Below are 25919 nucleotides of genomic sequence, written 5' to 3'. Positions count from 1 at the left end.
GGTGGAGGTGATACTGAACTTGGGCTCCTCCTGCCTCTACCAGCCACCTCCCCACGCCCTGCCCGTGCTGGGATTGCAGATGTGCGCCATCAAATCCAGCTCTATTGAGAGAGGACCAAACTCAGGGCCTCCTGCACACTAAGCAAGCTCTATCCACAGAGCTCATGCCCAGCCGCCATGTCTGCATTTTTCAGGGACAACGATTTAATCAACTGGCAACTTAAGCATGAACGCCCTCAGCGGTCAACACTGATCTACACAATCAAAGCTGTCTCACATCCGAACTCAGCGCAGGCTGGGACACAGCTCAGTGGCATAGTGTTTGCCTAGCATACAAAAGGGTCTGGGTCTGACCCCCAGCAATAACAACTACAGAAGGCTAAAAGCTTGGCTCTCCCTTCCGATGTGACTCGGGTCCTCAAGCATCCCCTAGGCCTGAGCCGTTTCTCCAGTCCCTTCAACCAACTCTCAGGGCAGAGGGGATATGGAAACTGATCCTAGGACTACGTTAGGATATCAATCTTATGGAAGGTATGCATCTAGATCTCTGACCTCAGTTTTGGAAGTGACCAGGGGGGTTGACGAGGTGACCGGTGGGTAAAGATGCTTGCCGCCTGACAACACCTGGAGCCTGAGTGTGATCCTAGGAAACCCGCAGAAAGCTAGGAGGGAACTAAGTCTACAAGTGTCATATGATACCCGTGTGGACTGCATGCAACCAAGGCAAGCAGGTATCTCACACACACACACTAAATACGATCAAGCTTTAAAAATAAATCTTTGGACTGGAGCACCCACGTGCTGGCTAATGACCAGACTCCCACATGATGGAAAGCCTGTACAGGAACAAGATACCCAGATACATAAAAATAAAAAAACAATGGCTGGGTGGTGGTGGTGCGCATCTTTTATCCCAGTACTCGGGAGCAGAGGCAGGAGGAACTCTGAATTCAAGGCCAGACTGATCTGCAGAGAGAATTACAGGATGGGCAGCACTACACAGAGACTCTGTCTGAAAAACCAAAAAATAAAATAAAACAAAAATGATAAAAAATCCATTTGGTAGGCTAAAGAGATGGCTCAGAACTTAGGGGCACAGGCCGCTCCTGCTGCAGACCAGCTTTGCTTCCTAGAACCCATGTGGCTCATAACCATGTGTAACTCCAGAGCCTTCTGACCTCTACAATACCACACAGTACACACGCGTGTGGTACACATACATACACTCAGGTGAACACGCACTCACATAAGATAAAAATGAAGAATCTCTCTCTCTCTCTCTCTCTCTCTAAAAAGTTATTCTTTGCAGTGCATCACTTAACCGCAGAGCCTGTAGACTACTCTGAATTTTCTAATTACGTGGTGCCTTCCTGGGCAGCAAACCACGGGTCATTTAAGGAGACACGAGGTGCTGTCTGCCAGCACAAGGCAGACAAGCCACACACAGACTTGTCCATTGGAAGCCCTGTTCCCACGGGAAGGCAGGCGGTGGGTGCGTGGCGGCCTTACCTTTACCCTTTCCTCCAGCCTGCCCAGGCGAATGTTGCCTTTCAGGATTTTGTTGAGGACCCCGTGCTTCTCGATCTCTAAACACTGAGCCTGAGGAGAGGGTGAGACACAGACATTACTTTAGTTAACACAGAAAGCCTACAAACTGCTCTGATTGTAACCTGCTGTCACAGCCCTTGCCTAGCATTTGAGATTTGTGAGCCCCTGGGTTCAATCTCACACACACACACACACACACACACACACACACACACACACACACCCCAACCCATCCAATTCTGCCTGTCCTGCTTTTGGCACCCTCACTCCCTGAGGGGCTGTGGGCAGAGCTTGGACAAGAAGACCACACAGGGCATCTCTCCTGGGTAGAAACGCAGGATCTGGGGTCCCCGAGACCTGGCTGTTTAGAGCTTCAGAAAACCACTCTCTCTTAGCGGACATACCATTCCTGTGGTGGTCTGAGTGAGAAACGGTCCCCACAGGTTCAGGCATTTGAACTTGGTCCCTAGTGGGGGAAGTTATGGAATCTTGAGGAGGTGAAGCCTTGCGCGTAAGTGTGTCACTGGGTGTGAGCTCTGAGAGTTTATACCCTCATCCTACTCCAGCTCACTCTCTGCTTCCCATGTGTGGGTGACACGTGAGCTCCCAGCTCCTGCTCTGGCTGCCTGCTGCCATTATAGATGCTTCCTCTGAAACCATAAACAAACCAAACTCTTCAGTCCATGAGTAGCTCTGGTCATGGTTCCTTCAATGGTACTCAAGGAATAAGCGCTGTGGTAAAAGCGAGCTTGATGAAAGCAAGCTTGTATCCTGGCTAATTCGGTCACAATAAAACGTAAGGGAACAATATCAACACACGATGATCCTCTCAGACCAACACGGCAGCCAGTATATCCAAGAGGGCTGCCATCTAAAACCAAGCGGTCTGCACTGGTACCCAGAGGCAGCCCCCACACACCATTAAGGGTTTCAGCTGCTCTGGTAGGGGATGCCTTCCTAAGGCAGCCTGGGGTGGCAGTTAGATTTTCTAGAAAGGAAAGATCTGATAGAGAGAGTTAAACAACTTTCCCCAAACACAGGAGAAGCATCCAACTGGCAGTCACCATGTCCATTCCTCAGACGTCACGTCTCTCTCAAAGGTGTAAATGGAGGTAGATGAGCACAAATGTGGAGCTGCAGAGTAACGCGTGACCCAGGCATCACTACTCACTACCTAGAGCAGAGGGGGGCCTTCCCTAAAGGCTGGGAGGGCCAGGAGACCAGGAGACCAGGAACCATGTGACGAGCAGGGAAGGCAGTTTCACTCCGTGTGGGTGATACCACATCTGAGTGCCTGCCAGCTTCCTTATCCCCGCCTGCTCCCCAGTGTGGCCTTGGGGTATCAGAGGTCCTGCTGACAAGTGGAGCCAGGCGCATGACAGCACCTCTGCCCACATCCAGTGCTCACTCCTGGTCTGGCTCTCAGGTACTGTAAAGACCAAGTGGCTAAATTTACAACTTTTACATATTTACACAGAGTATGTGGCTTCCACTGTATTCCATGCCTGGTCTGCAAAGCTGAGGTGTGAGAAGGGGCCGTCTGAAGTTGGAAAGAATCTCCATTGCACACAAAAGACTGGGGATAGTACCCCAGGGACAGGGTCCCACGAGTCCTGCTCTGCAGACAGGGATTTAGAATTACTGTGACCCTGTGTGGAGGACAGTGCTGGCTGGGAAGGCACTCCAGATGGGCAGTTTTGCTCTGTGCCTTCCAACAGGCTTTTGCCGACTCAGCAGCCCATTGGCACGGGCAGGGAAAGGGGCACTTGGTGTGGTGACAGGAAGGACTAGCACATTCAGCACTGTGGCCGGGACAGCAACTTTTCAGAAGCCTGAATCAGATCTGAGTGGCTTCAAGGTTCTACCATGCTGGGTCAAAGTCAGGAAGGACTTAGAAATTGCCCCTGATGGGACCCATGAGATGGCTCAGTGGGTACTCAGCAGAACTGTCACCTGACTGCCACTCATGTGTAGTGACACACATGGACACTCAACCCTCCACAACCATAATTATAATCAATTACATTTTTAAATTGGTAGTAATGTGAAGTAATGAGACTTGCAGGAGTCCTGCCAGCTACTGTCACTTGTGAAAAATGCTTTGTAACACTGAGTACAGACAAGATCAAGACACGTCCAATTACCATTTATTTTATTAAAAATAAGTAGCAACACCTCCCTCGACTCCCCTCTGCTACTTCTATATGCAAGGGCTCTGACCTCTGCCCACTGCCCTGGGAGGAACTTCTCAGCAATTCCAACAGCCCCTCCTCCCTTCATCTCAGCCTCTCATGATGATCCCATCCATGTCTCTGTCAAGACACATTAACATCCGCCTTCTAATTTGTCATGCCAGCAACTGAGACATAGAAAACCCATGCATGCGTATACGCAAGGGAGTATTATGTGTCCAAAACACATGGGAGAGAAAATTCAAATAAGTAAGGCTTGTAAGAAACATCACCTGGAAGTCCGCCCCTTGGAGGCAACTCACTTTCAGAGCTTGGGGGAATCTACCAGACCTTTCTGAACGCACATGGCTTGACACAGAGAGCAGCTGTCTTCTCCGACCACACAATCTGTTGCAGACATCTTTTTGAATCAGTGTGGAAGTGTTTAGAACCGTGCCAGGTTCTTGCTGGCTGTGCGCTTCTCCAGCATCTAGGACACCGATAATCGACTTAATTCCCTTCCCTGCCGCCACACCTCGGGTGATCTCTACCTAATGCTGGGAGGCTTGCTCCAGCCCTCCCTTGGTGCTGGGAACCAAACCCAGGGCCTTGCACACACGGGACACACACTGACTTAATTCCCTTCCCTGGTCCTACACCTGAGGTGATCGCTACATGACCCTGGGAAGCTTGCTCCAGCCCTCCCTTGGTGCTGGGAACCAAACCCAGGGCCCCGCACACACGGGGCATGCACTGACGACTTCGCTGTACCCCCAGCACTTCCTGTGATTCTTGGGACGCATGTGCAGGTGGGGACTGTTCAGGCATCGAATGAAGGGATGCACAGCTGCCTCCTCCCTGCCTGCTGCTGTGTGGTGGACATGAGCACCGTCCATAGTTTACTTTCTAAAGTGACGGTGCTATTAGTTAGAATTTCTGACTGATTCTCTTGAAAACATGTTGTGCTGGTGCTATAACCCCAGCATCTGGGAGGCTATGGCAGGAGGATCAAAAGTTCGAGGCCAGCCTAGGCTAGGTAGCAATACCTTATTTCTAAATGAATGAATGAACAAACAAATAAAGAAAGAAAGAATTCTTGCCCATAATTAAAAGATAAAATTTTGGAGAATTCGGAAGTGTGGTTAATATACTAAAACATTAATTTTTTTTTAATATATAGACTTGCTAAAATGGTCTTAAAATGACATCTGTATATAAAGTTTAGGTTTACAGAACTTTGAAGAAACTCACCAAATACTTAAGACTGTCTCGTTCCTTGGTGACATTCTCTGCCAAGCCCACCAGGTTTGCCAGGTACTGGTGAGCGGACATCTCCTTCCCCATGGCCTTTTCTACCTGCTTTCTGAGGACACCAATCTTCTTTTGGTATCGCCTGCAGAGGGTCCCCAGTGGTGGGGAAAAAAAAAACTGTGAGCACAGGCTTGGGCAGAGTGAATATATGTATATAAAACCAGAATATACACATACATACATACATACATACACACACACATATACATACACACACACACACACACACACACACACACACACACACTCACTCACAAGATGCCTAGCAATAAACCAGCTAATTAAATATTGTTCTCCCAACTTTTTTGGTTGTGAGCCTAGCCTTTAACAGCTGAGCCATCTTTCTAGCACTCTCCCAACTTTTGATTCATGTTCTAAAAGATATATTTGAAAATGGGATCCAAATACTAAGGTGGGAGGGGATGTGCTGGTGTCTGTGTGTGTGTGTGTGTGTGTGTGTGTGTGTGTGTGTGTGTGTGTAAGTAGGGAAGGGAAGGGTTGAGGGGTAGAGATGATCATATATGTGCATGCATGGCATTATCAAAGAATAAAAAATACTTCAAAAAAATAAATAATAAATAAATATGTATAAAAACAAAAATAAAATAGTATAAAGAAAGGAGATGGGGATGCAGTAACAGGAAAGCAAGCTTTGGGGTGAGGTTAGGAGACATCTAGAGCCCAGGGCTGCCATGTGGTTATCAACACCTGAACCACAGAACTACAGGTCCACAGAAAAGCTTTTGGTATACTGATATTCTGATATCTGCCCCTTTGGTTATTGTTTCCCATTTTATTGCCCCTATCAGAGAAAGAAAAGATAAAGAAAATAAAATGCAGATAGAATGGAAATGAGATGTGCGCACGCACACACACACACAAGCACGCGCGCGCACACACACACAAGCACGCGCGCGCACACACACACAAGCACGCGCGCGCACACACACATGTGCACACAGGTACCTGTTGGCCTTGCGTGTGAGCTCCAGCTCAGCCTCTAGTGCTCTGTTGCTGGTGGCCCAGCTGCTCTTCTCCAGAAGCAGGCTCTTCTTCTGCACCTGCAGGGCTGTCAGCTTTCCCATCAGCTCCTCCATCTCAGCACTGTCTTTCTCTTCTTCCTTTTGCAACTGGCTGAAGGACAAGAAATGGCAGACACATAGGTACAGTGGCACACACAAGTGTACAGTGCACCCTGTACACAGTACAAGGAACCCTGTGTACAGTGTTGATGGTACAGTGCACCCCGCGTACAGTGTTGTGGGCACAGTACACACTATGTACAGTGTTGTGGACACAATGCACCCTGTGTACAGTGAACCATGGGTACAGTATACTCATGTAAAATCAAGTGGGACTGAAAGGAAGCAGATGACCAGCCCTGGTGTATACCCAATATCAAAGAGCAGCAACAACGAAGCAAAAATAAAACAGAAATTGTGCAACTTCTGTCCACTCTGCACAGATCATGCCAAGGGCTCAAGCAAGCTTGAAGAGACATGGCACCCTCACCTTTTTAGTTCATTGACAATTGATGTGTGGACGTCTGGTGCGATCTTGCTATCCAGCTGTGTCTTGAGCTCTCGGCATCTGGCCTCCAAGCTCTCCAGCTGCTCCTTGCTTTCCATGAGCTGCTTTTCCTGGCTCTGAGTCTTTGCCTCCAGGAGCACAAGTTGTTTAGTCAGCTTAGAAACTGGAAAGGAACAAGATAAAGACTTGACACAGAGACTGACTAAAATATAAGTATTAACCAGACATGGTGGTGCACTTGGGGTGTAAGGCAGGAGGATCACGAGCTCTGGCTAGGCTAAGACACATAGTGAGATCCTATCTCAAAAACCTGTCTTTTAAAAAGAAGGGAGGGCTGGAGGCTGGAGAGATGGCTCAGCTGTTAAGACCACTGACTGTTCTTCCAGAGGTTCTGAGTTCAATTCCCAGCAACCACATGGTGGCTCACAACCATCTGTAATGAGATCTGATGCCCTCTTCTGGTGAGTCTGAAGACAGCTATAGTGCACTTGTATACATAAAATAAATTAATTAAAAAAATACATCTGTGTTTTAAAAAGGGGGGAGGGGTGGGAGGGAGAAGCCAGGCTGTGGTGGATTATATCTCTGAGTTCAAGGCCAGCTTGGGCTACAGAGTAAGTTTAAGGACAGCCAGGGATACACAGAAAAATTCTGTCTCAAAAAAAAAAACACAAACCAAAACCAAAACCAAGAACGACAAAAAAGGAGGTCTTGCTCAACAACCTGGTGTTTGCCTAGCTTACATAAGGCCCTAGATTAATTACTAAAAAACAAAACAAAACAAAAATCAGTCAGCTTACAAAAATGATCTCTCAAGGCTGAGGATGTAGCTCAGGTGATAAAGGCTTGTACTGAATGCATGGAGTCCTGGGTTCAATCCCCCACACGTCATACAAAAACAAGCAGAATAAGGGGACTTGGTGGAACATGGCTGCCATCCAGTATTTGGGAGGCAGAGGCAGGAAGATAAGAGGTTCAAACACATTCTTAGCTGAACAGTGACCTTTGAGGCCAGCCTGGCCACACAGACCTTGTTTCAAAAACAAACAAACAAACTAACTAAAACAAAAACAATAAAACAATGTAAAAGAAAAAACTGTAAAAAATATAAAAAAATTCTCTGGAGAAATTTAAGTTAATACCAAAGGTCTTACACACAGCACTTATTTCCCCGTGCTAAGCATTCAGTTAACATTAACATTTGTTCATGACACCAGCTCTCCACACCTGTAGGCTGCACAGCTGACCAACCGTGGACTGGAAATAACTGGGGAGAATGTTTGCACCTGGGGATGACGACATAGCTTAGTAGGTAAAGGGCTTGCCTTACAGTATGAAGACCAAAGTTCTATCCCCAGACCCATGAATGAAAGCCAGGTGTGATGTGTATACTTGTAGTCCCAGCACTGAGGCAGGGGGATCTCTGAGGGCTCACCAGGCCAACGGCCTAGTCTGCTTGGTAAACTCCAAGCCAGTGAGAGACACTGTCTCAAGAAACAAGCCTGTAAGCTATCCTCTGGATCTCTCTCTCTCTCTCTCTCTCTCTCTCTCTCTCTCTCTCTCTCTCTCTCACACACACACACACACACACACACACACACACACACACACACAGAGAGGGGGGGGGACTCCTCTGTGCTGACCTGGACAACATGTGCTGATCATTTACATAATGGTCATATCATGCTAGGCTTTATAATGAATCTAGAGCTGATTTTGGTGTGTGGAAGGATCTGTGTAGGTTTTTTATGGCTACCACAGCAATTTATATAAGGACTTGTAAGTTCATGTATTTGGGTATCCATTGTGTGCGCCTGTGCTTATCTGCCTGTAGTCCATCCCTTCTGAGTCCTTTAAGACTTTACTGTGGCTCACTGCAATATTTAATGAACCTAACCCTGAAGGAACTCACTTCCCAAAGACTTCCGTGTCAAATCATACAGAGATGTGTGAGCATGTGTTATGATTTGTCTATAACTGAAAGCATTTCAATATGAGCAAAGGCACCACACTAATGAGATACTCCCTGGGCATACCATGACACTGCCACTGGGAAACATAATGGGGTAAAGCTTTAAACCCTCCTATCTGACAGTCAGGAGTAGAAGAGTGTTAGCAGATAGTCCAGGAAACTAAAAAGGATGTAAATGGGCTCAGTTATGGGTCAGAGGCCTGGGTCTCCAGGGTCCCTGGAGCAAGTTTGTGAAGGGACTTCCCTTGGGACTCTGTGAACACAGCCTAGTTGCCAGGCACTTGGTTGTAGCTTCAGCTGCAACAGAGGCCATTGGTGACCTCTTCAGTGTATGCATGGCAGAAGAAATAGGGGGCTCACAGAGACAGGCAAGACAGCCTGTTTAAGGCTCCTGTCTTCAGCTCTTGTCTTCAAGGAGTAAAGTGGGAAAGTGTGCCACTATTTGGGGGGAATTATTTGGTTTTAATCAAAACAAGAGAAAAAAACCTGGCTCACTTTGAAGACCACTGTCATTGCTATGGTGGTTATAGGGAGGGGCACACTGGGAGAGGGGATACTCATGGGAGTCCTGGAAAACCACAGAGACTTAACCTCCCGTCCTTAGCCCTGGGAGTGGTGGTTTACACCTGTTATCCTCACACTGGGGAGGTACAGATGGGAGGGCTGTGATTTCAAAGGCACTCTGGGCCTGATGGCACATTCTGAGCACATCTGGACTACAGAGCAGATCCTGCCTCAGAGCCCTAGGGTTAGGCATATCTGGTGATCTGAATATGAATGGTCCCCACAGGCTCATAAAACTGAATGCTTAGTCTCCAGGGAGTCACCCTAACTGAAAGGATTAGAAGGATTAGGAGTTGTGGCCTTGTTGGAGGGAGTGTGTTGCTGGGGTTGGGCTTTGAGGTTTCAAAAGTCTATGCCAGGGCTGGAGAGATGGCTCAGTGGTTAAGAGCCCCGACTGCTCTTCCAGAGGTCCTGAGTTCAATTCCCAGCAACCACATGGTGGCTCACAACCATCTGTAAAGAGATCCGATGCCCTCTTCTGGTGTGTCTGAAGACAGCTATAGTGTACTTATATATAATAAACAAATAAATCTTTAAAAAAAAAAAGTCTATGCCAGGCCCAGTCTCTGTCTGTCTCTGTCTGTCTGTCTGTCTGCCTGCCTGTGAATCAGGTCATAAAGCTCTCAGCTACTGCTTTAGCACCATGTGCATGCCACCGTGCTTCCTGCCATGATGATGACGACTAACCTCGGAAACTGTAAGCCAGCCTCCAATTACATGCGTTCTTTTACACAAGTGGCCTTGGTCTCGGTGTCTCTTTGCAGCAATAGAACAGTGACTAGGGCTGGCTGCAACTCAATGCAAAAGTGTGTGTTTGCTTGCCGGGGGTGGGAGAGGCTAGGGAATGGGAAACAGAAAAGTTCTACTTTCTTATGCAGTCAATAAAGATCTGGGAAAGCAAGACGTTGGGTTGTTTCGAATGCTTCATTCTGTAACCTCTTTAACCTCTCAGGAGCTATCCTACCCTAAAGCCACTTCAGCTGACCCTACAAGGGATCTGAGGACACACAGGCTGACTGCAGACCAACTGTGAGTTGCTGTGCCAACTTACAACTCTGGAATATGCCGCCCCGTCCCATTTTCTAGGACATCGGGGCCACTCACCGTCCCGGAGGTGCGCCTGCTGGGTGTCCTTGGCTTTTGTTTGCTGGATCTCCAACTGCTCTATCAAGAGCTTGTTCTCATCTAGAACCAGCTCTGCTTGAGTCTGAAGCTGCCTCCTGCAATTGATTCAAAAGATTAAACCCTGTCCTGGGGTTTGAGAGCTCACAGAAATATGCCACAGTATGAGCCGACACCTGGGCATGTTCTAGTGACACAGCAAATGCTGGCACGTGCAGTGGACGGGGGACAGAGCAGCAATGATGCCCGAGTGATGGACACATCAGCTACTGCATGCAGTAATGATTGATATCCACACAAAGGCAGAGGGGACGGTCTTGTGCATGATACTCAGGTGAGATGGGTTAAATGGCCAGTTTTGCTCCTACACTGAAGTACCCAATCCCTACACCCAAATAATTGCTCTGTAATCCATAAGACATTTTTGGATGCTGGAAGGTCCCGTTTTTACTTTGAAACCTTTCATTCATCAGTAGCAGCTTCTTATGGAAGACACACTTACAAGTCCCAGCATTCCTGAGGCTGAGTGAGTCCAGGACTTGATGTCAAGTCTAAACAACATTGTGAGACTCGGATCTCCAAGGAAGCTAAAGGGCTAGAGAGGTGTCTCGATGGTCAGGAGCACTGACGGCTCTGCTAGAGGACCTGGGTTTGAGTCCTAGCACCCACATGGCAGCTCCCAGCCCTCTGTAGCTCTATTTCCAGGGCACCTGATGCGCTCTTCTGGTCTCCAAGAACATCAGGCACTCACATGGTGTGCAGCAAAATAGCCACACACATTTTAAAAGATTTTTAAAATAAATAAGTAAATGAATGAATAAGTAAATAAACCAACAACGACAAAACCCCAGGTACAGTGCAGCTGGCCTAGAACCTCGGCATGTGTGAAACTGAGGCAGGAGGCACTCGGCTGCTGGCCAGTCTGGACTACCAGTGAGGCTATTAAAAAATCATAATAATAGTGTTTTGCTGTTATCTCTGAAAGACAGAAAGGAAGTGGATCCAGGTTTGGGGTAGGGGGGTAAATAAAATAAAGTACTAAATATTAAGAATAAGCCAGGAAGGGGTTGGGGATTTAGTTCAGTGGTAGAGCACTTGCCTAGCAAGCGCAAGGCCCTGGGTTCGGTCCTCAGCTCCGAAAAAAAGAAAAAGAAAAAAAAAAAAAAAAAAAAAGAATAAGCCAGGAAAAAAAACCCCCACTTATTAATGGCTTTGAAATAGTGTCTTAAAACTACATAAACGTACCCCAGCCTCACTTTCTCCAGGAAAAAAACCCTTATTTATTTGGGGCACTGTAAAACCTGTATCAGTTCAACTTTCAAAATCGAAAACTGCTACGGAATGAGCTCAAAGACCTTAGCTGTTGCCCCATTAAATGTTTACTGCCCCAACACAGTACAGCAGAGGGCAGAAAACCAGGTGTCAGAAGAGACAAAGGTGGGTGGAGCCACGGGGAGCCTGGGTGGCCAGGCCCAGAGAGCAGAGGCTGTGCTCACTATGAGCAGGCTGGGCGGGCTGCAGAGACAGGGTAGCACTGCAAACAGCACAGGAGAGGAGAGGCTTCACTGAGCAGCCTCAGCCCAGCCTTCCTGCTCCCAAGCCATCTAGTGGTGACTGCCTCACACTGCCTCAGACCGAACGGGAAGCAAATGAGCTCCCATTTGAGAACCTAGTTTGAAATTATTTATTTATTTACTCATTTATTTTTCCTCTTGTTTGCAATGCTTACAGACTGAACTCAGGGCCTTGGTTGGGAGCAAAGTGCTCTACCACTGAGCCCAGAGCCATATTTTAAAATTTTTGTATTCTTTTCGGTTTTTTTTTTTTTTTTTTTTTTTTTTTTTTCCGGAGCTGGGGACCACCGAACCCAGGGCCTTGCCCTTCCTAGGTAAGCGCTCTACCACTGAGCTAAATCCCCAGCCCCTTTTCGGTTGTTTTTGAGACAGGGATCACTGACCCAGAACTCCCTATGTAGACCAGGCTGGCCTCCACCCACAGAAGTCTTCCTGCTTCTGCCTGTGTGCTGGGATTAAAGGTTGCACTACCACACCTGGGGCCCCCCACCCCCTCAATTAATCATCATCAAAATATCCATCTAAAGCTTGGTGCAGTGGAGCAGGCCTGCAGGCCAAGCACGTGGGAAGATGGAGGACTTCAGGGTTCAAGGTTAGTTTAGAGCTACACTGAGACTTGTCTCAAAAAGCTGGGGTTAGGGGTTCAGTGGTAGAGCAGTTGCCCAGCACAACCGGAGTCCCTGGGCTCCTTCCTCAGTAATTCAAAACTACTAAGGTTGTATCTTACTCATGGCTTAGAGGTTCTCCCTTTCTAAAATTTTTATAAACTGCAGGGCGGTGGTGGCAGGTGCCTTTAACCCCAGCACTCAGGGGCAGAGGCAGATGGACCTCTGAGTTCGAGGCCAGCCTGGTCTACAGAGTGAGAGTGGTCTAGGAGAGCCAGGGCTACACAGAGAAATCCTGTCTTGAAAAAACAAAAACAAAAAACAAAACAAAAAAATAAACAAAACAAAAAATCTGTACACTTTACTATTTGAAAACCCTGCAAAACTGAGTAAAATCAAGACACACCAAAATTAACATGTGAATGCATGGAGTGGTTTTTCTTGTTCTAATTCCGTCCTGGTGTTTTCGGTTGTGGTTGGTGGATAACTGCATGAAATACGTTGGATACAGAAAATGTAAATTTCAATGCGACACTCCAAGCTCTGTCCTGAATGCCTGCTCTCATGGCACCCAGCGAGGTTCACTGAGCTGTGTAAAGCTTGGGTAAAGTAGTAATTTTTTTTTTTTTTTTGGTTCTTTTTTTCGGCGCTGGGGACCGAACCCAGGGCCTTGCGCTTCCTAGGCAAGCGCTCTACCACTGAGCTAAATCCCCAACCCCAAAGTAGTAATTTTTTAAAAACAAAGTGCTGTCTGGTAATGTCATGAAGTCTGATCCTATTATGTTGTAAATTAGCAAACGCCACTTGCCATTCCTCGATGGTGACGGGGCTTCTCTTAGTTAACTCTTGGTGCAAGCCTTCATTTTCCCTCACCACTTCTTGGACGCGCAGTCTAAAGGTTTTCATTTCCTCCTGAAATAAGAAGCATGGAGATTGTCACGCCCACACAGTGCCAGCCACATCCACACAGTGCCAGCCACACCCACAGTGTTAGCTGTGAAGTGCTGCTCAGTGGTCAGAGGACAGAGGCTGCCCTAGCCTCTCCCCGCATGTCCTTAGGAGCGCTGTTTCCTGAGAGAACATCCAAGTCACTCCAGTGTCACTGTGCATTGGGACAAAGAACTTTGGATTTTAAGTAGTCAACTACTAATGATGTCACTTTACTAGAAGTGCCAAATACTTGAAAAATTTAAAGGAAGGTTAAATAAATCAAAGCACCAGAGACTGGAAAGTTTTCTTGCTTTTCTTTTTTTTTTTTTTTTTTTTTTTCCGGAGCTGGGGACCGAACCCAGGGCCTTGCGCTCGCTAGGCAAGCGCTCTACCGCTGAGCTAAATCCCCAACCCCGAGACTGGAAAGTTTTCTTTGTTTAGACCTTAGAGGGCAAATTGAAAGGGTTTTGTTGTTGTTTGTTTTATTGTGTTTTTTTTTCCTTCAAAACAGGGTTTCTCTGTGTGATCCTGACTGTCCTGTAACTTGTTCCTTAAGTAAATTGGAGTTTTATGTTAAAAAGTATTTTAGGTCCTTTGGTCCTAGACACTGTGGGTCTGTGAGTGGGTCAAGGTATTAGTGCAGGAGTTTTCTAACCTTATCTGTGCACAGCACACACACACACACACACACACATACCCCACACACCCGCTCAGTTCCATCAGCCTGGTCAGCCAGACACCCTGAGATATGCAGCTTGGCAGGTATGGGCTCCTGACCTGGGACTCCTTCTGGTGTCCCAGCTGGCACTTGGTGTCTTGTGCAGACTTTGGGTGTCCACACTTCTTCAGGAATGCACTGAAATGGCCTCTTGTTCACTGATCACAGTGCTGGGATGAGCTGAGGGCTGTGTGCATGCTAGGCAGGAGTTACCCCCTAGACGTTTATCTCTTAGGGCAGCATGCTTGCACCTCCCCTCCTCTCCTCACTGCAGCACACATTCATCTGCAGTCTACATGGCTGCTTGCTTGCTTGCCTGTTTATAACTGGCTTGTCGTGCTGAAGCCATTGGAATAGCGGTTTGTCTTTATTGAGTTTTACTGGAACACAGTCCCACCCATCACTGGCACGCCATCTAGGGCTGCTGACCTGCTACAACAGCAGACTGAGCATCTGTGGACAGAAACTACCTGGCCCGCAAAGTCTGAAATGTTTATCAACAGGTCCTTATAGGAAATGTGGGATGTTACTGATTTTAAAAGAGCACCCAAAAGGAAATTTTATTATTGATTTTTGATTAGTGAATTCAAGATAATTTATGCTGTTAAAAATCCAAAGTCCAGATGACTAGAGAGATGGCTCAGAGATTGAGAGCACCGGCTGCTCTTCCAGAGGTTCTGAGTTCAATTTCCAGCACCCACATGGTGGCTCACAACCATCTGTAATGAGATCTAGTGCATTCTTCAGGTGTGCAGGCATACATGCAGGCAGAACACTGCATACATAATAATAAATGTTTAAAAAAATCCAATGTCTAATAATACATCTTCATGGGACGGAGCAGGTAATGGGATGCATGACTGAAGATGGGCTTGTGGGACTTTTTAAGGACCGGGTCCCACTCAGGACCCCTTAAAGACCAATCTTCTCTCCCTGGGTCCTTCCAATACAGAGACCTACTTGGCCCTATGTCAGAAGTGAATGTGAGGCATAGAAGGGCCCTGGATGTAGATGATGCCCAGGCCTGGTCCGTTGACAGTTGAATGTCGCCATTCTCAAGAAACAGATGAACACACAGAAATGCACGAATTCTTGTTTCTAATACTGCCAACAACCTGATCACGATACACCACTGGGTTAGGGCTTCCTGGGATTCATAAATGCCCTGAGTATGATCTCCCCTTGCCCTGAGGGAGTTAGGGATGATGTTCCACCCACTGTTTTTCCTCTGCCTCCCAAGAGCTCCACTAAGGTAGGGCTGCCTCTCCCAAACCACTGCTTCACAAAGCAACCACACCCTGTAGACCCCTCCTCCCAGCACCGCCCGCCTATCATGCTCTGCCAAACACGCCTTCCTTCCTCCCTTACTTCTCTCCCTCTTTTCCTCCCTGGTCCCAGCTTGCCCCTCCTTCCTTCAACAACATTAGGCGCATTTACCTCTGGGTTGTTTCTGCCGTCTGGGGTCTTACTTGATACAGCTTGCCTCAGCCACCCGCCAGGCAACCTACCTCCAGGGCGGTGCTGAGTTTGTCCTTTTCTTTCATTCTGTCTTCATAAGCCAGCAACAGGGGTGAGAGGTACTTTATATCTACCTACGGTGGAAGAATGGAGTGAAGGATAACTAACATAGTTTTTTCTTTTTCTTCTTCTACTTTATTGATTGATTGACTGATTGATTGACTGACTTTTCGACACAGGATTTCTCTGTGTAGAATTAAAGGTCTGCACCAACACCACCCAGCTTATCTGTTTGTTAAACGGCAAGATGACACACTTATTTTGGAATGGTTCTTTGTAGATTGACAGAGCCAGAGAATATGGGCCTGAGATTAAATAACTTTCACTCAGCTGGGCAGTGGTGGGCACATCTTTGATCCCAGCACTCAGGCAGCAGAGGTAGGCAGATCAAGACCAGCCTGGTCTATAGAGGGAGTTCTAGAACAGCCAGTGCTACATAAAGAAACCCTGTCTCAAACAACAAACACACAATTAAATAAATAAATAAAATAGAATAAGTTTCACTTACCAACCAGGGGGGTGTGGGGCCCTTAGATGGGAGGCCTTCAATATAGGAACTCTGAAAATAAAGCACACATTAAAGACACAGTCAGTTACACTGTCTCTGATGTCCCGTGTGATAGCCATCTTAAGAGGCTTCATCCTACTGTCTGAAGTCACGTGTACAAAAGCATGTGAAATGACCTTGGAAGTGCTTGGGAGTAACACTCTCTTCTCCTAAGGACTGCAACATGTGTCCTACAAAACATTCATCTAACTAACATTATACTTCATAAACATTAGGATATAACACCGACATATAACACCATTTTTACACGTTTAAACTATTTCCAAGTTTCATGTTTCCACGTGAGGAGAAAGAAAGGATGGGAGGAAAGAAGGGTGAAAGGAGGGAGGGAAGAAGGAATAAGGGAGGGGAGGTATGTATGTATGCATGCACACACACAGGCACACACATGCACGCACACACACACACACACACACACACACACACACACACGAGTGTGCACATGCTCCCCTTCCATAAATAAGTAAGAGGGATCCCATCTGGATAGAGGGACTAGGGAAATGTCATAGAGATGAGGTATTTGCACAGGACAAAAGACACAGGTATGGAGTGGGAATGCACAGGAGGCAGCAGCCAATGGGCCCACTTGCTCTGCCCCACCCCACCCCCGCACCTCCGGCACTTTACCGAAGCACAAGTTTTGGATCATGTGAACTCCCCCAGCTTAATTTTGTTATTAAAAAGTTAACACTGGGAGCTGGTGTAGTGGCTTGTGCCTACGGTCCCAGCACTTAGGAGGCCAAGAAATAAGACTCTTGCTGCAAGCTGAGCCTGCCTGAGCTACACAGTGAGTCCCTGTTTGGATTATAGTCTGACACTCTTAGAAAAAAAGAAAATTCTGGAGTTGTAGAGTACCTGCCTAAAAGTACAGAGACCTGGGTTCAATTACCAGCATCACTTAAAAAGAAAGATTAATATCATACAAATGGAAGAAACCAGTCACAAGAGGCCACTTATAAAATAATTGCATTTCTATGAACTGTTCAAATTCCTAATGTAGATTAAGAGAGGCGGTGCACGCCTTTAATCCCAGAACTTGGGAGGCAGAGGCAGGCACCTCTGTTATCTTACTAACAGTCTATGGACCTGGAACTGTAAATACTTGAGTAACAATAATACTTGAGTAACAGTCCTGAATTTCTGTAACACTGTAAGTCTAAAGAACAGGCTGAGAATGGAGCAGCTGAGGGAACCTTTGATCTTTTATGTTTTATGTTTCTTCCCTGGCCCAGTGTTTCCAGGGTCTTTGGTGCCTTCCTGATGGATGGGATGGAGGAGGTGGGATACCCGGGCTATGGCTGAGTCCTGGATGCTGCCACAGCTCAGGCTTGAGCTTGTGGTCTCTGGTTGGTGGAGCTGTCTGCAGAGGCTGAAGAGCCACACAAGGTGGGGTATGGTCCTTGTCAGCTGACAAGACAAAGGCCCTGAGCATAGCAGGCGAGGCCTGCTACCGGTCTGGCTCTTGGCTTCCTGATTTTCAGAGATAAAACAAGCCACACTGCGCATGCAGCGTGGGTCCTTGCTACAGTGGGCGGCGGCCCCTGAACCGCAAGCTAAAGTCGATCAATGATCCCTTAAGGTGCTCCTATCAGGTCTGCTGTCATAGCCATGAGAGGAGAGAGCAATGCTTTCTTTAGATGGAATAATTAATTATCCTTTCTTTAAAAAAATGTTTTTAGCATGGCATGGTGGTACATCTTTAGTCCCAACACTCAGAAGGCAGAGGCAGGCAGATCTCTGAGTTAGGTCAACCTGGTCTACAGAGAGATTTTCAGGATAGCCAGAGCTATACAGAGAAACCGTGTCTGGAAAACAAAAAAACAAACAAAATGGTTTTTCTTTTTTTTTTTTTTTTTTTTTCGGAGCTGGGGACCGAACCCAGGGCCTTAGCAAGCGCTCTACCGCTGAGCTAAATCCCCAACCCCAAAATGGTTTTTCTTTAAAGACTTACTTTTATTTTAAATTATGTGTGCCTGTGTATATGTGCATGAAAGTACAGTGCTCTCAAGAAGCCCAAAGAGGGCGTCAGAAATCTTTGAGCTGGATTTACAGGTGGTTGTGAGTTGTCTGATGTGGGTGCTGGGAAGTGAACTCAGCAAGTTAGTACTGCTGAGCTCTCTCCAGCCCCCTTTCTTCTTCTTAAAGCCAAAGTCTTAATGTGTACTTCAGTACTCTTGAGGCCAAGCTGGCCTCAAGCCCAAGACTTCAAGACTCCTCTGCCTTATCCTACTAAGTACAGGGCTGACAAGGGGTGTGTGTGTGTGTGTATGTGTGTGTGTGTTTTCTGATTGTAACATTTTTTGGAAACAGGGTCTCATTATGTAGACCAGGCTAGCACTGAGCCCACAGAAAAAGACCTGCCTCTGTTATCCAAGTACAAGGATTAAAAATGTGAACTCCCAGGGCCTGGGGATTTAGCTCAGTGGTAGAGCGCTTACCTAGGAAGCGCAAGGCCCTGGGTTCGGTCCCCAGCTCCGAAAAAAAAGAACCAAAAAAAAAAAAAAAAAAAAATGTGAACTCCCAAGAACCTCTCAAGAACCAGAAATCAATTCAACGGTAAAAACTAAAGACAAACAAACTGAATTTCTGGAGTTGTCAACATTACCTCTTCCTCAGACAAAGGCCGGAATTTTGTCTGGTAGCGACTGAGTTCTACATTCAGGCGATGGATAATCATCTTCAGGCCCTCGTTCTCATCCACCAGGTCTTGGCTTTGCTTCCTTAAGCAAAGCAATTCAGGTGTGACTACTGAAAAACATCGACGGAATGTTATACTACAATCAGTCCTATCAGAGTCATCAAGACTGTATGTAAACTACTAGTCAGACTGTTGTTCCCTTGTAGTGAGCTGTATAAATGTGTATGTATAATTTATATAAATAAGTTAAGACATTTAACCAAAACATTACAGCAGATAAAATCAAAACTCAATAAGCATAAAGGTACTAATGTAGTCTTAGATATTACAACATAAATATCCACATACACATCAATTCTCAAAATAAAAAAGAGCTCTGACTATCCCTTAGTAGCAGTGCCGTGGGAGCCGCACCTTCCTGAGAGGAGGCCTTTTCTGTTTCCTTCAGCTTCCTGTTGTCTTTTTCCACTATCTTGAGCTTCAGCTGTAAGTCCTTCATTGCCTGTCTCAGAGTGCTCAGTTCAAGGCTGAGGGCTTGGTTTGCAGTGTAAAGATGCACAGTTTCTTCTTTTAACTCGTTAAACTTTTCTTTGGTTATTTTTGTATATCTTTGATGTATTCTACCAGCTACATCTGCAAGGTACAGAGAAGTCTACATAATTATATAACCAGTTCATATCAAAAACACTTGACACTTCATTTCAAAAGCCATGTGAGCACTAGTTCACATCAGGCGTGGGCCGTGCCCCTAGTGTCTGAACAGACTGGGTGCCAGGGGACAGTACAGCGACAGTCTGTAAAGGGTGGTGGGGCCAGAGGAGGCAGAGCAGCTCTCATGCTACATGCTTAGCATCCTATTTTTTTAAATATTTATTTTATGTATGTAAGTACATTGTCGCTGTCTTCAGACACACCAGAAGAGGGCATCAGGTCTCATTACAGATGGTTGTGAACCACCATGTGGTTGCTGGGAATTAAACTCAGGACCTCTGGAATTGCAGTCAGTGCTCTTACCCACTGAGCCATCTCTCCATCCACTTAGCATTCTTTTAACTATCAGCTAAACCCTTCTGGAATGGAGTGACTTAGTAACCTACCAGCCCCCATCAATTCTAACACTAGTGACACTTTCAGATAGCATCTGAGACAGCAGAGGTTTCCTGGCTTTGCCAGTAACCTGCTCAGTGCATCTGGTAAAGGCCTTGATTTATGGCTGTGCTGGGTGACCATAAAAGTTCATATAGCTGCTTCCACACTGGAAAATGTCACTTGGGGTGACCTGAACCCATGTTCCCAAGCCCAGGTCATAAGGGCATCTGAGGATCCTACTCTGGACCTCTTGCAAATCACTGTGATGAGCAGTGTGTCTGACTTCAGACAGGCCACACAAAGGACTCTCAATGGAGAGAAAGCCTGGGAGCCAGAAGTTAGGGCACCAGAGCTCTCTCAGTACCCAACAAAAACCCCCAAGAAAGAGCAAATATACAGTTAATCCATGCGAAAGGCAACATAATATTTTCAGATGAGTGGTGGGAGACAGAACAGCTCCAAACTACAATCCCACTGTGAACTCAGCACAGCTGTATAGGTCAGCCTGGCAAAGCATAGTCCTCACAGCTGAGCCCTTGTTTAAACGCCAACATCCACGCCTCAAGCACATTCCACGGGGCTACACCCCCAACCCCATCCAAGGGCTCAGCACATCCCATAGGCCCACCCTCACAAACTTCTGAGCTCTCCCCACAGGCCCATCCTCACCCCAGCTTCTGAGTTCTCCCCACAGACCCACCCTCACCCCAGCTTCTGAGCTCTCCCCACAGGCCTCCCTTCACCCCACTAACAGTCAGTGACTAACACCTTCCCAAAACTAATCACGGCAGCAGACCCCAGAGCCTTCACAGGGCGCTGCAAACCTTCCTTCAGATGGGACTGTTCTAGGCACTGAGTAAACACTAAGCATTCCCTCCCATCATAGTGAACCCCAAAAGGCCAGTACCTGGAGAGGGAGGGGTCTTTTTACACAGCGGTACTTTCTCATCCTAGTGAGAAAAAGGCAGAGAGAGGGTGAGAATGTGTGAGCACCTCCCACAATGGACTGGCACGGAGGAAGGCTGCGGTGGGGGGTGGAGCTTCCTCTTCCCTTGGCTCCTGAGGGTCTTTCTTTAGCACCAGGACTTTAACCCTCACTGTTTTCTTACAACTGAACAGCATACACTCGGGGCATCCCCTCTCCCAGCTGTCCCCTGTTTTGGCCTAAGTGTTCAATGGCTGTATCTTCACTAAAGGTCTCTTTACTTTCTAAATAAAGTACCTGACATGCTGTGAGTGTGGGACACTGATGGCCCACTAGCAGTAAAGCAAGGTTCTAACTGCTGGGAAAATAGATCATGATGGCCTCTCAATAAGCAGGAAGGCAGGGAGCTGCCGTTGGCTTCCCACTGTGTGTGAGGGTCACCATGTTAGTTTCTGCAGGTAAGGTTGTAACTCTAGTGACAGCCATAGAGTAAGCTTTTGTTTTGTTTTCTGCAGCCCTTGACCCATGAACTCGTGGTCCTCCTGCTGGGATGAATGCCACCCAGTGCTGGGAATCAGGTGTGAACCACCACATCTGGTGAAACATGTTTAACTATTAAATTCCTAAAAGGAGACACTTCAGGGATGGCTTCTTTCAGTGCCTGCCCCTTGGTTATTAAAACTGCCTAACAGTCCAGGAATCCTGGAAGTGATTTCTTCCTTTTCATTAGTCATTTCCATAACAAAACTTTGGAAGCTAAGCCGCCCTCCAGGTCTATGATTATTAAGTGAAGCTAGGTGTCAGGTCCAAAAGAAACTCAATTTCCCCAAATTTGGGGATTAGACAAAAGGCCAGCACTCTGCAGGAACTTGCGAAGTCGGTTCCCCTCTATCAAAGGAGCCATTACCTTACAGCTGGCAAAAGGGACAAATGGCTGTCTGTGGTGCCTATTAGCACACCAAGGCACACGCTGGTCACCAGGCTCCCTTGGCATCTCCCTATAGCCCTGTTAGGTCAGCTACTCTTGGTCTCCCTCTCTTGCTCTTCGTCTCTCGCTCTCCCTCTTTTCTCCCCTACACCCCAAGGCCAGGTCCAGGCTGTTGGCCATGCTCAGTCTACTACTTTCTCCCTCTGCTCTGAGCTCTTCCCTGGCTGTACTCTCCTTTCTGGCTACAATAAAAGCCTTCCCTTTAACTACACTGTGGAGCAATCTTTCTTTGGTTCATACATTAGGAATGAAGTTTACCAATAATGCACTTGCCTAGCAAAGCACAGTGTGCTCAGTTCAAGACCCAGTATCTCAAAATATTGGTGTGTGTGTGTGTGTGTGTGTGTGTGTGTGTGTGTGTGTGTGTGAGATAGTAGACTCCAGCTCCCACAGGAGCCCTGCTGAGACACTATTCAAGTGCCTCTATGACAAACATCCTGGAGGCAGGATTTCTCTCCTGGGAAGTGAGTTTACATCAGAGTGGGTATGAACACATACCTTGCTACCCACCCCCTTCCCTGCCTACTGCCTGGGAATGAGAGAGCCTGGCTGCAGGCCTGTGCTTTGTCACCTCCGCCATCCGTAGAAAGGTATAAAGGGGAGACCCTGCTTTTGCTATGTCCTCAGATCCTTTACTCTGGAGACTATTTACTGGGATGTTATTTGTCGCTGGTGCTTAGGCCTGAGCTCTCACTGGAGCTCTGTTATCTCTGTCTGCCTGCCTGTCTGCCTGAGGCATAAACAAGGTTAACAAACCCCTTGGTCCCCAGTAATCCACCTCAGTGCCTCTCGAGTCACTCCCCTCTAACACCTCACCACTGAGGAGGTTATTCAGTGAGGCATGCAGCAGAAAGAACTCTTATGAGAAGATCTTGTAATACAATGTGTTATGATGAAATAAAAGATCATAGATCAGGATTAAGCTGGTTTCCAGCCAAGGAAGCAAAGGAAATTGAACACGTATTAGTCAGGAAATGGAAACACAGTACAGAGTTGGGGACAGAAGTTACAAGATTCAAAATTAATAAAAAGAATAAATAAATAAGAGAAAATCAAAGACAAATTGTAGTGAAAAGTCTACTTTTAAAATAGGAATTCTTGAAAATAAGCTTACCTCTAGATTCGGAACAGAGGGCTTAACATCTGGTTTAAAAGAGAAAAAATGGAAAGCTTCAAAAGATAGGAAATTAGACACACATCAACTCAGACTTACCTTGTCCCCAAGTGTAGAGCAAGGTCCCAGGACAAGGCAGGGGCCTGACCTTGACTGGGCCATCTCTCTCTGACCCTGAGCTCCCACACTGCTCTTCCCTACATCCCCTGTCACCGGTTTCTCCTGTCAGCCAAGGACGGCCAACTCCTGCCTCCACTCTGCCCTTCCTGTCTACAGGCGCACACAAACTCAGTCATGAAAAGAGCAAACGGCTCAGCGATACGAATGGCAACAGATCTGACAGGGTCTTGTCCGTGTGTGGTAAATGAGGAACCCGAGGAAGACACCCTCCACCCGACTTGGCTGACATTTTTCTCTGGTGCAAGCGGGAAGCCTAGGCTCTTTCTAACTCCCCACCATTGATCTGGAGAGTGTAAACAATGCACTGAACAGCAGACACTGTGAAAACCAAAAAAGAACCAACTAAGAAGCTTAAAGCACACAGAATTCTCAATCTACTTCCCACCTCAGTAAAATTCCCAGTAGTTAAACTATCATCATTTGAGCAGTTCAGTTCTGAAGAATAACTTTTTTTTTTTCTCCCGGAGCTGGGGACCGAACCCAGGGCCTTGCGCTTACTAGGCAAGCGCTCTTCCACTGAGCCAAATCCCCAACCCCCAGAAGAAGAATAACATTTATTGGCCCGACATAATTGTCGTCTCTGACGCTTCTGTTTCCTAGACCTAATCATGGAAGTTTCTAGTTTCCATACAATCCTAGAATTTTCGGTCTCTCTCTGAGTTACTCTCAGTAAGTTCACCCTCTCTTGGTCTTTCAGATCTCTGGCTGGCTGGCAGGTTAACTCAGCTGTACTGGCTCAAACTCCTCTCCAAGAAGACTCATTCAATCTGCACCCCTCCCCTCTCCTTCTCTTTTCCTCCCCTTCCCGGCCTCTCCTGCATTGCTCTGCTTGGCCTCATACTATCTCTAGCAATCTGTTCTAATCTTCTGGTTCCTTCCCATTCTCTGGCTCATGCAGCCTGTCTCTGCAACACTGTCCTGGTGAAGCTGCCGCTTGTCTTTTCCCACACTACTCCTTAAGTAGCTTCCCTTTCCCTCTCTTCTCAAGTGAGTTGGGCAGATCCTATTTTGTTAAATCTTTCTCTGATTCGTCACTATGTCTGCCCCTCAATTAGATATCATTTCCAAACATGGGTGCACCCTTCTACAAGCTAACTTTACCTTGTTTGGGATTAAAGGTGTGTACTAAGGGACTGTCTGTATTCTAGCCAGAGGGATGAAAGATGTGTGCTACGGCTGAGCCACACCAAAACAAGAAACAGTTTTCAGTAAATAACACAATCTTAGGGATCCCAAAACTGCTTCCTATCTTTGCCATTGTGGGTCAAATTCTCACTGTGCCAAATAAGATATATCAAAAAAGTCAATGTGCATTCCAGAATTATAACAGGAACATCTTATACATCCAAGCATCATCCAACAAGTCCCTCACTGATGGCCCACTGTGGCCAGGCCCTGCAGGCAGCATGATGACAGGGGCACAAGGAAAGGCACATAAACACAGACACAGCCTGAGCTGGAGTCCTCTGCCAACAAACAGAACAGGCAACATGGGCTCTAAGAGAGCATCTTATACGGTCAGGGCAACCTCACATCTGGGCCATCTATCACTTGCAGTGAGAACGAACAGCAATGCTTCCTGGTCAGAATCTCAGAGCCACAGCGCAGAGGTGTGCTGGCCTAAGAACAGATAACAGAAATGTTGCCATGGTCAGCTCCTTCCTTACCTTTCTGTTGAGTGTCCTGCGGTGTGGAGGAGGAGGAGGAGTCTGAAAGCCAGTCTTGCTCAGAAGCATCACCTTTTCTCACCAGCTTTTGTGACGACGATACCTTTTGCTTATGAGAGAGAAGCAAGCATGCGGACCTGTTAGCTGTATACATCCTCCTAACTGTTCAACTGTCTCACTTCCCACAGTGCCCACAGTTGCCACACTGAAAAGGGCTGCAGATGCTGTGGCAGGAAGAAACCACAGGGCCTTGCAAATGCCCGGGCAGACAGTCAAGAGCACGCCTACTGTATTTAGGCTATGGGGAGCTTCATATCCTGCACTGCTGGATGGCTTCCTCTCTGCATTCCTGCAGGGACCTGCTCAGGAAAGTGGCTCTCTCAGGACAGCACCCAGTGCCACCATATCCAGCTCTGGTGCTCCATTATGAAAGTGCATTATGCGACAAGAAGTGCTGGCCACTCTGGGAGAATGTTCTGGGCTGAGAACTGCCTTGGGCTGAGGCCCATGATGCTCATTATGTGACTCCACTGCTGGCACTGTTTCCTCGTGAAGCAGGATTACTTCTCCACTTTCACCATGCACAGAGCTACAAAACTGTCCCTTAGGGGCACTCCCTCTGGCAGGGCTCTGGACGGCAGGGTCACAGGGCAGCTGGCTGAGAGGAGGAGCCATGAAACACATCCTGTGGGTAGAGTAACACCTAGGCCCTTCAGGTGCACTAGCCTTGCTCAACTGATTCTTCAGCAAAAATTTGCTTGGGATCAGGATGGCTTAGCAGTGGTGTGTTGAGAACATGGGAAGGATACCCCTGTGGTTGGCGGGAAGTTGGTAAGAGCCACATAGGAAAGGAATCATAGGAAAAGAATCTCAGAGTCAAGAGCTAAGGCCACTGCAGCTACGGGCTCTGTGCACATGGCTCCAAGGTGACCTGGTTTGGGATGAGCAGTCAACAGAGTTCCTAATGTACTTGTTATTTCAGAGAAGGAGAAACAAAGTGACCTCTTACTTTTTATCTCCTGGGAATGAGCAGCCTTGGTCAACTGTGGAAGACATATTAAACGACTCACAGTCACCAGAAGTGTGAAACTGATAAGAAAATGCCAATGGCATCCGTGGAGATTGTCTGGCAAATTATTAGTTAGATAGATGACACACACACTTCTGATGGGACACACACACACACA

General features: G+C 47.0%; 1 protein-coding gene across 8 annotated transcripts in view; it reads right to left on the bottom strand.

Moving 5' to 3' along the window:
- Window positions 1-25919, bottom strand: part of Cep89 (centrosomal protein 89) — a 41996-nt gene that overhangs the window by 4067 nt on the left and 12010 nt on the right. For 2 of the 8 annotated variants that reach the window (XM_087653925.1, XM_087653933.1), the window contains exons 5-17: window positions 24733-24841; window positions 22886-22914; window positions 20766-20808; window positions 19184-19402; window positions 18737-18879; window positions 16072-16122; window positions 15554-15637; window positions 13206-13309; window positions 10201-10316; window positions 6543-6723; window positions 5997-6164; window positions 4971-5112; window positions 1510-1599 (exon numbers count right to left, since the gene is read on the bottom strand). In XM_087653925.1, coding sequence (XP_087510051.1) covers window positions 1510-1599; window positions 4971-5112; window positions 5997-6164; window positions 6543-6723; window positions 10201-10316; window positions 13206-13309; window positions 15554-15637; window positions 16072-16122; window positions 18737-18879; window positions 19184-19402; window positions 20766-20808; window positions 22886-22914; window positions 24733-24841 — 1479 coding nt within the window. 8 annotated transcript variants of the gene reach the window in all.

This window comes from Rattus norvegicus, chromosome 1, assembly GCF_021556685.1.
Source record: "Rattus norvegicus strain SHRSP/BbbUtx chromosome 1, alternate assembly SHRSP_T2T, whole genome shotgun sequence".
Classification (NCBI taxonomy): domain Eukaryota; kingdom Metazoa; phylum Chordata; class Mammalia; order Rodentia; family Muridae; genus Rattus; species Rattus norvegicus.
The sequence above is the reverse complement of the archived record's forward strand: the minus strand, read 5'-3'. Positions and strand labels throughout refer to the sequence as shown.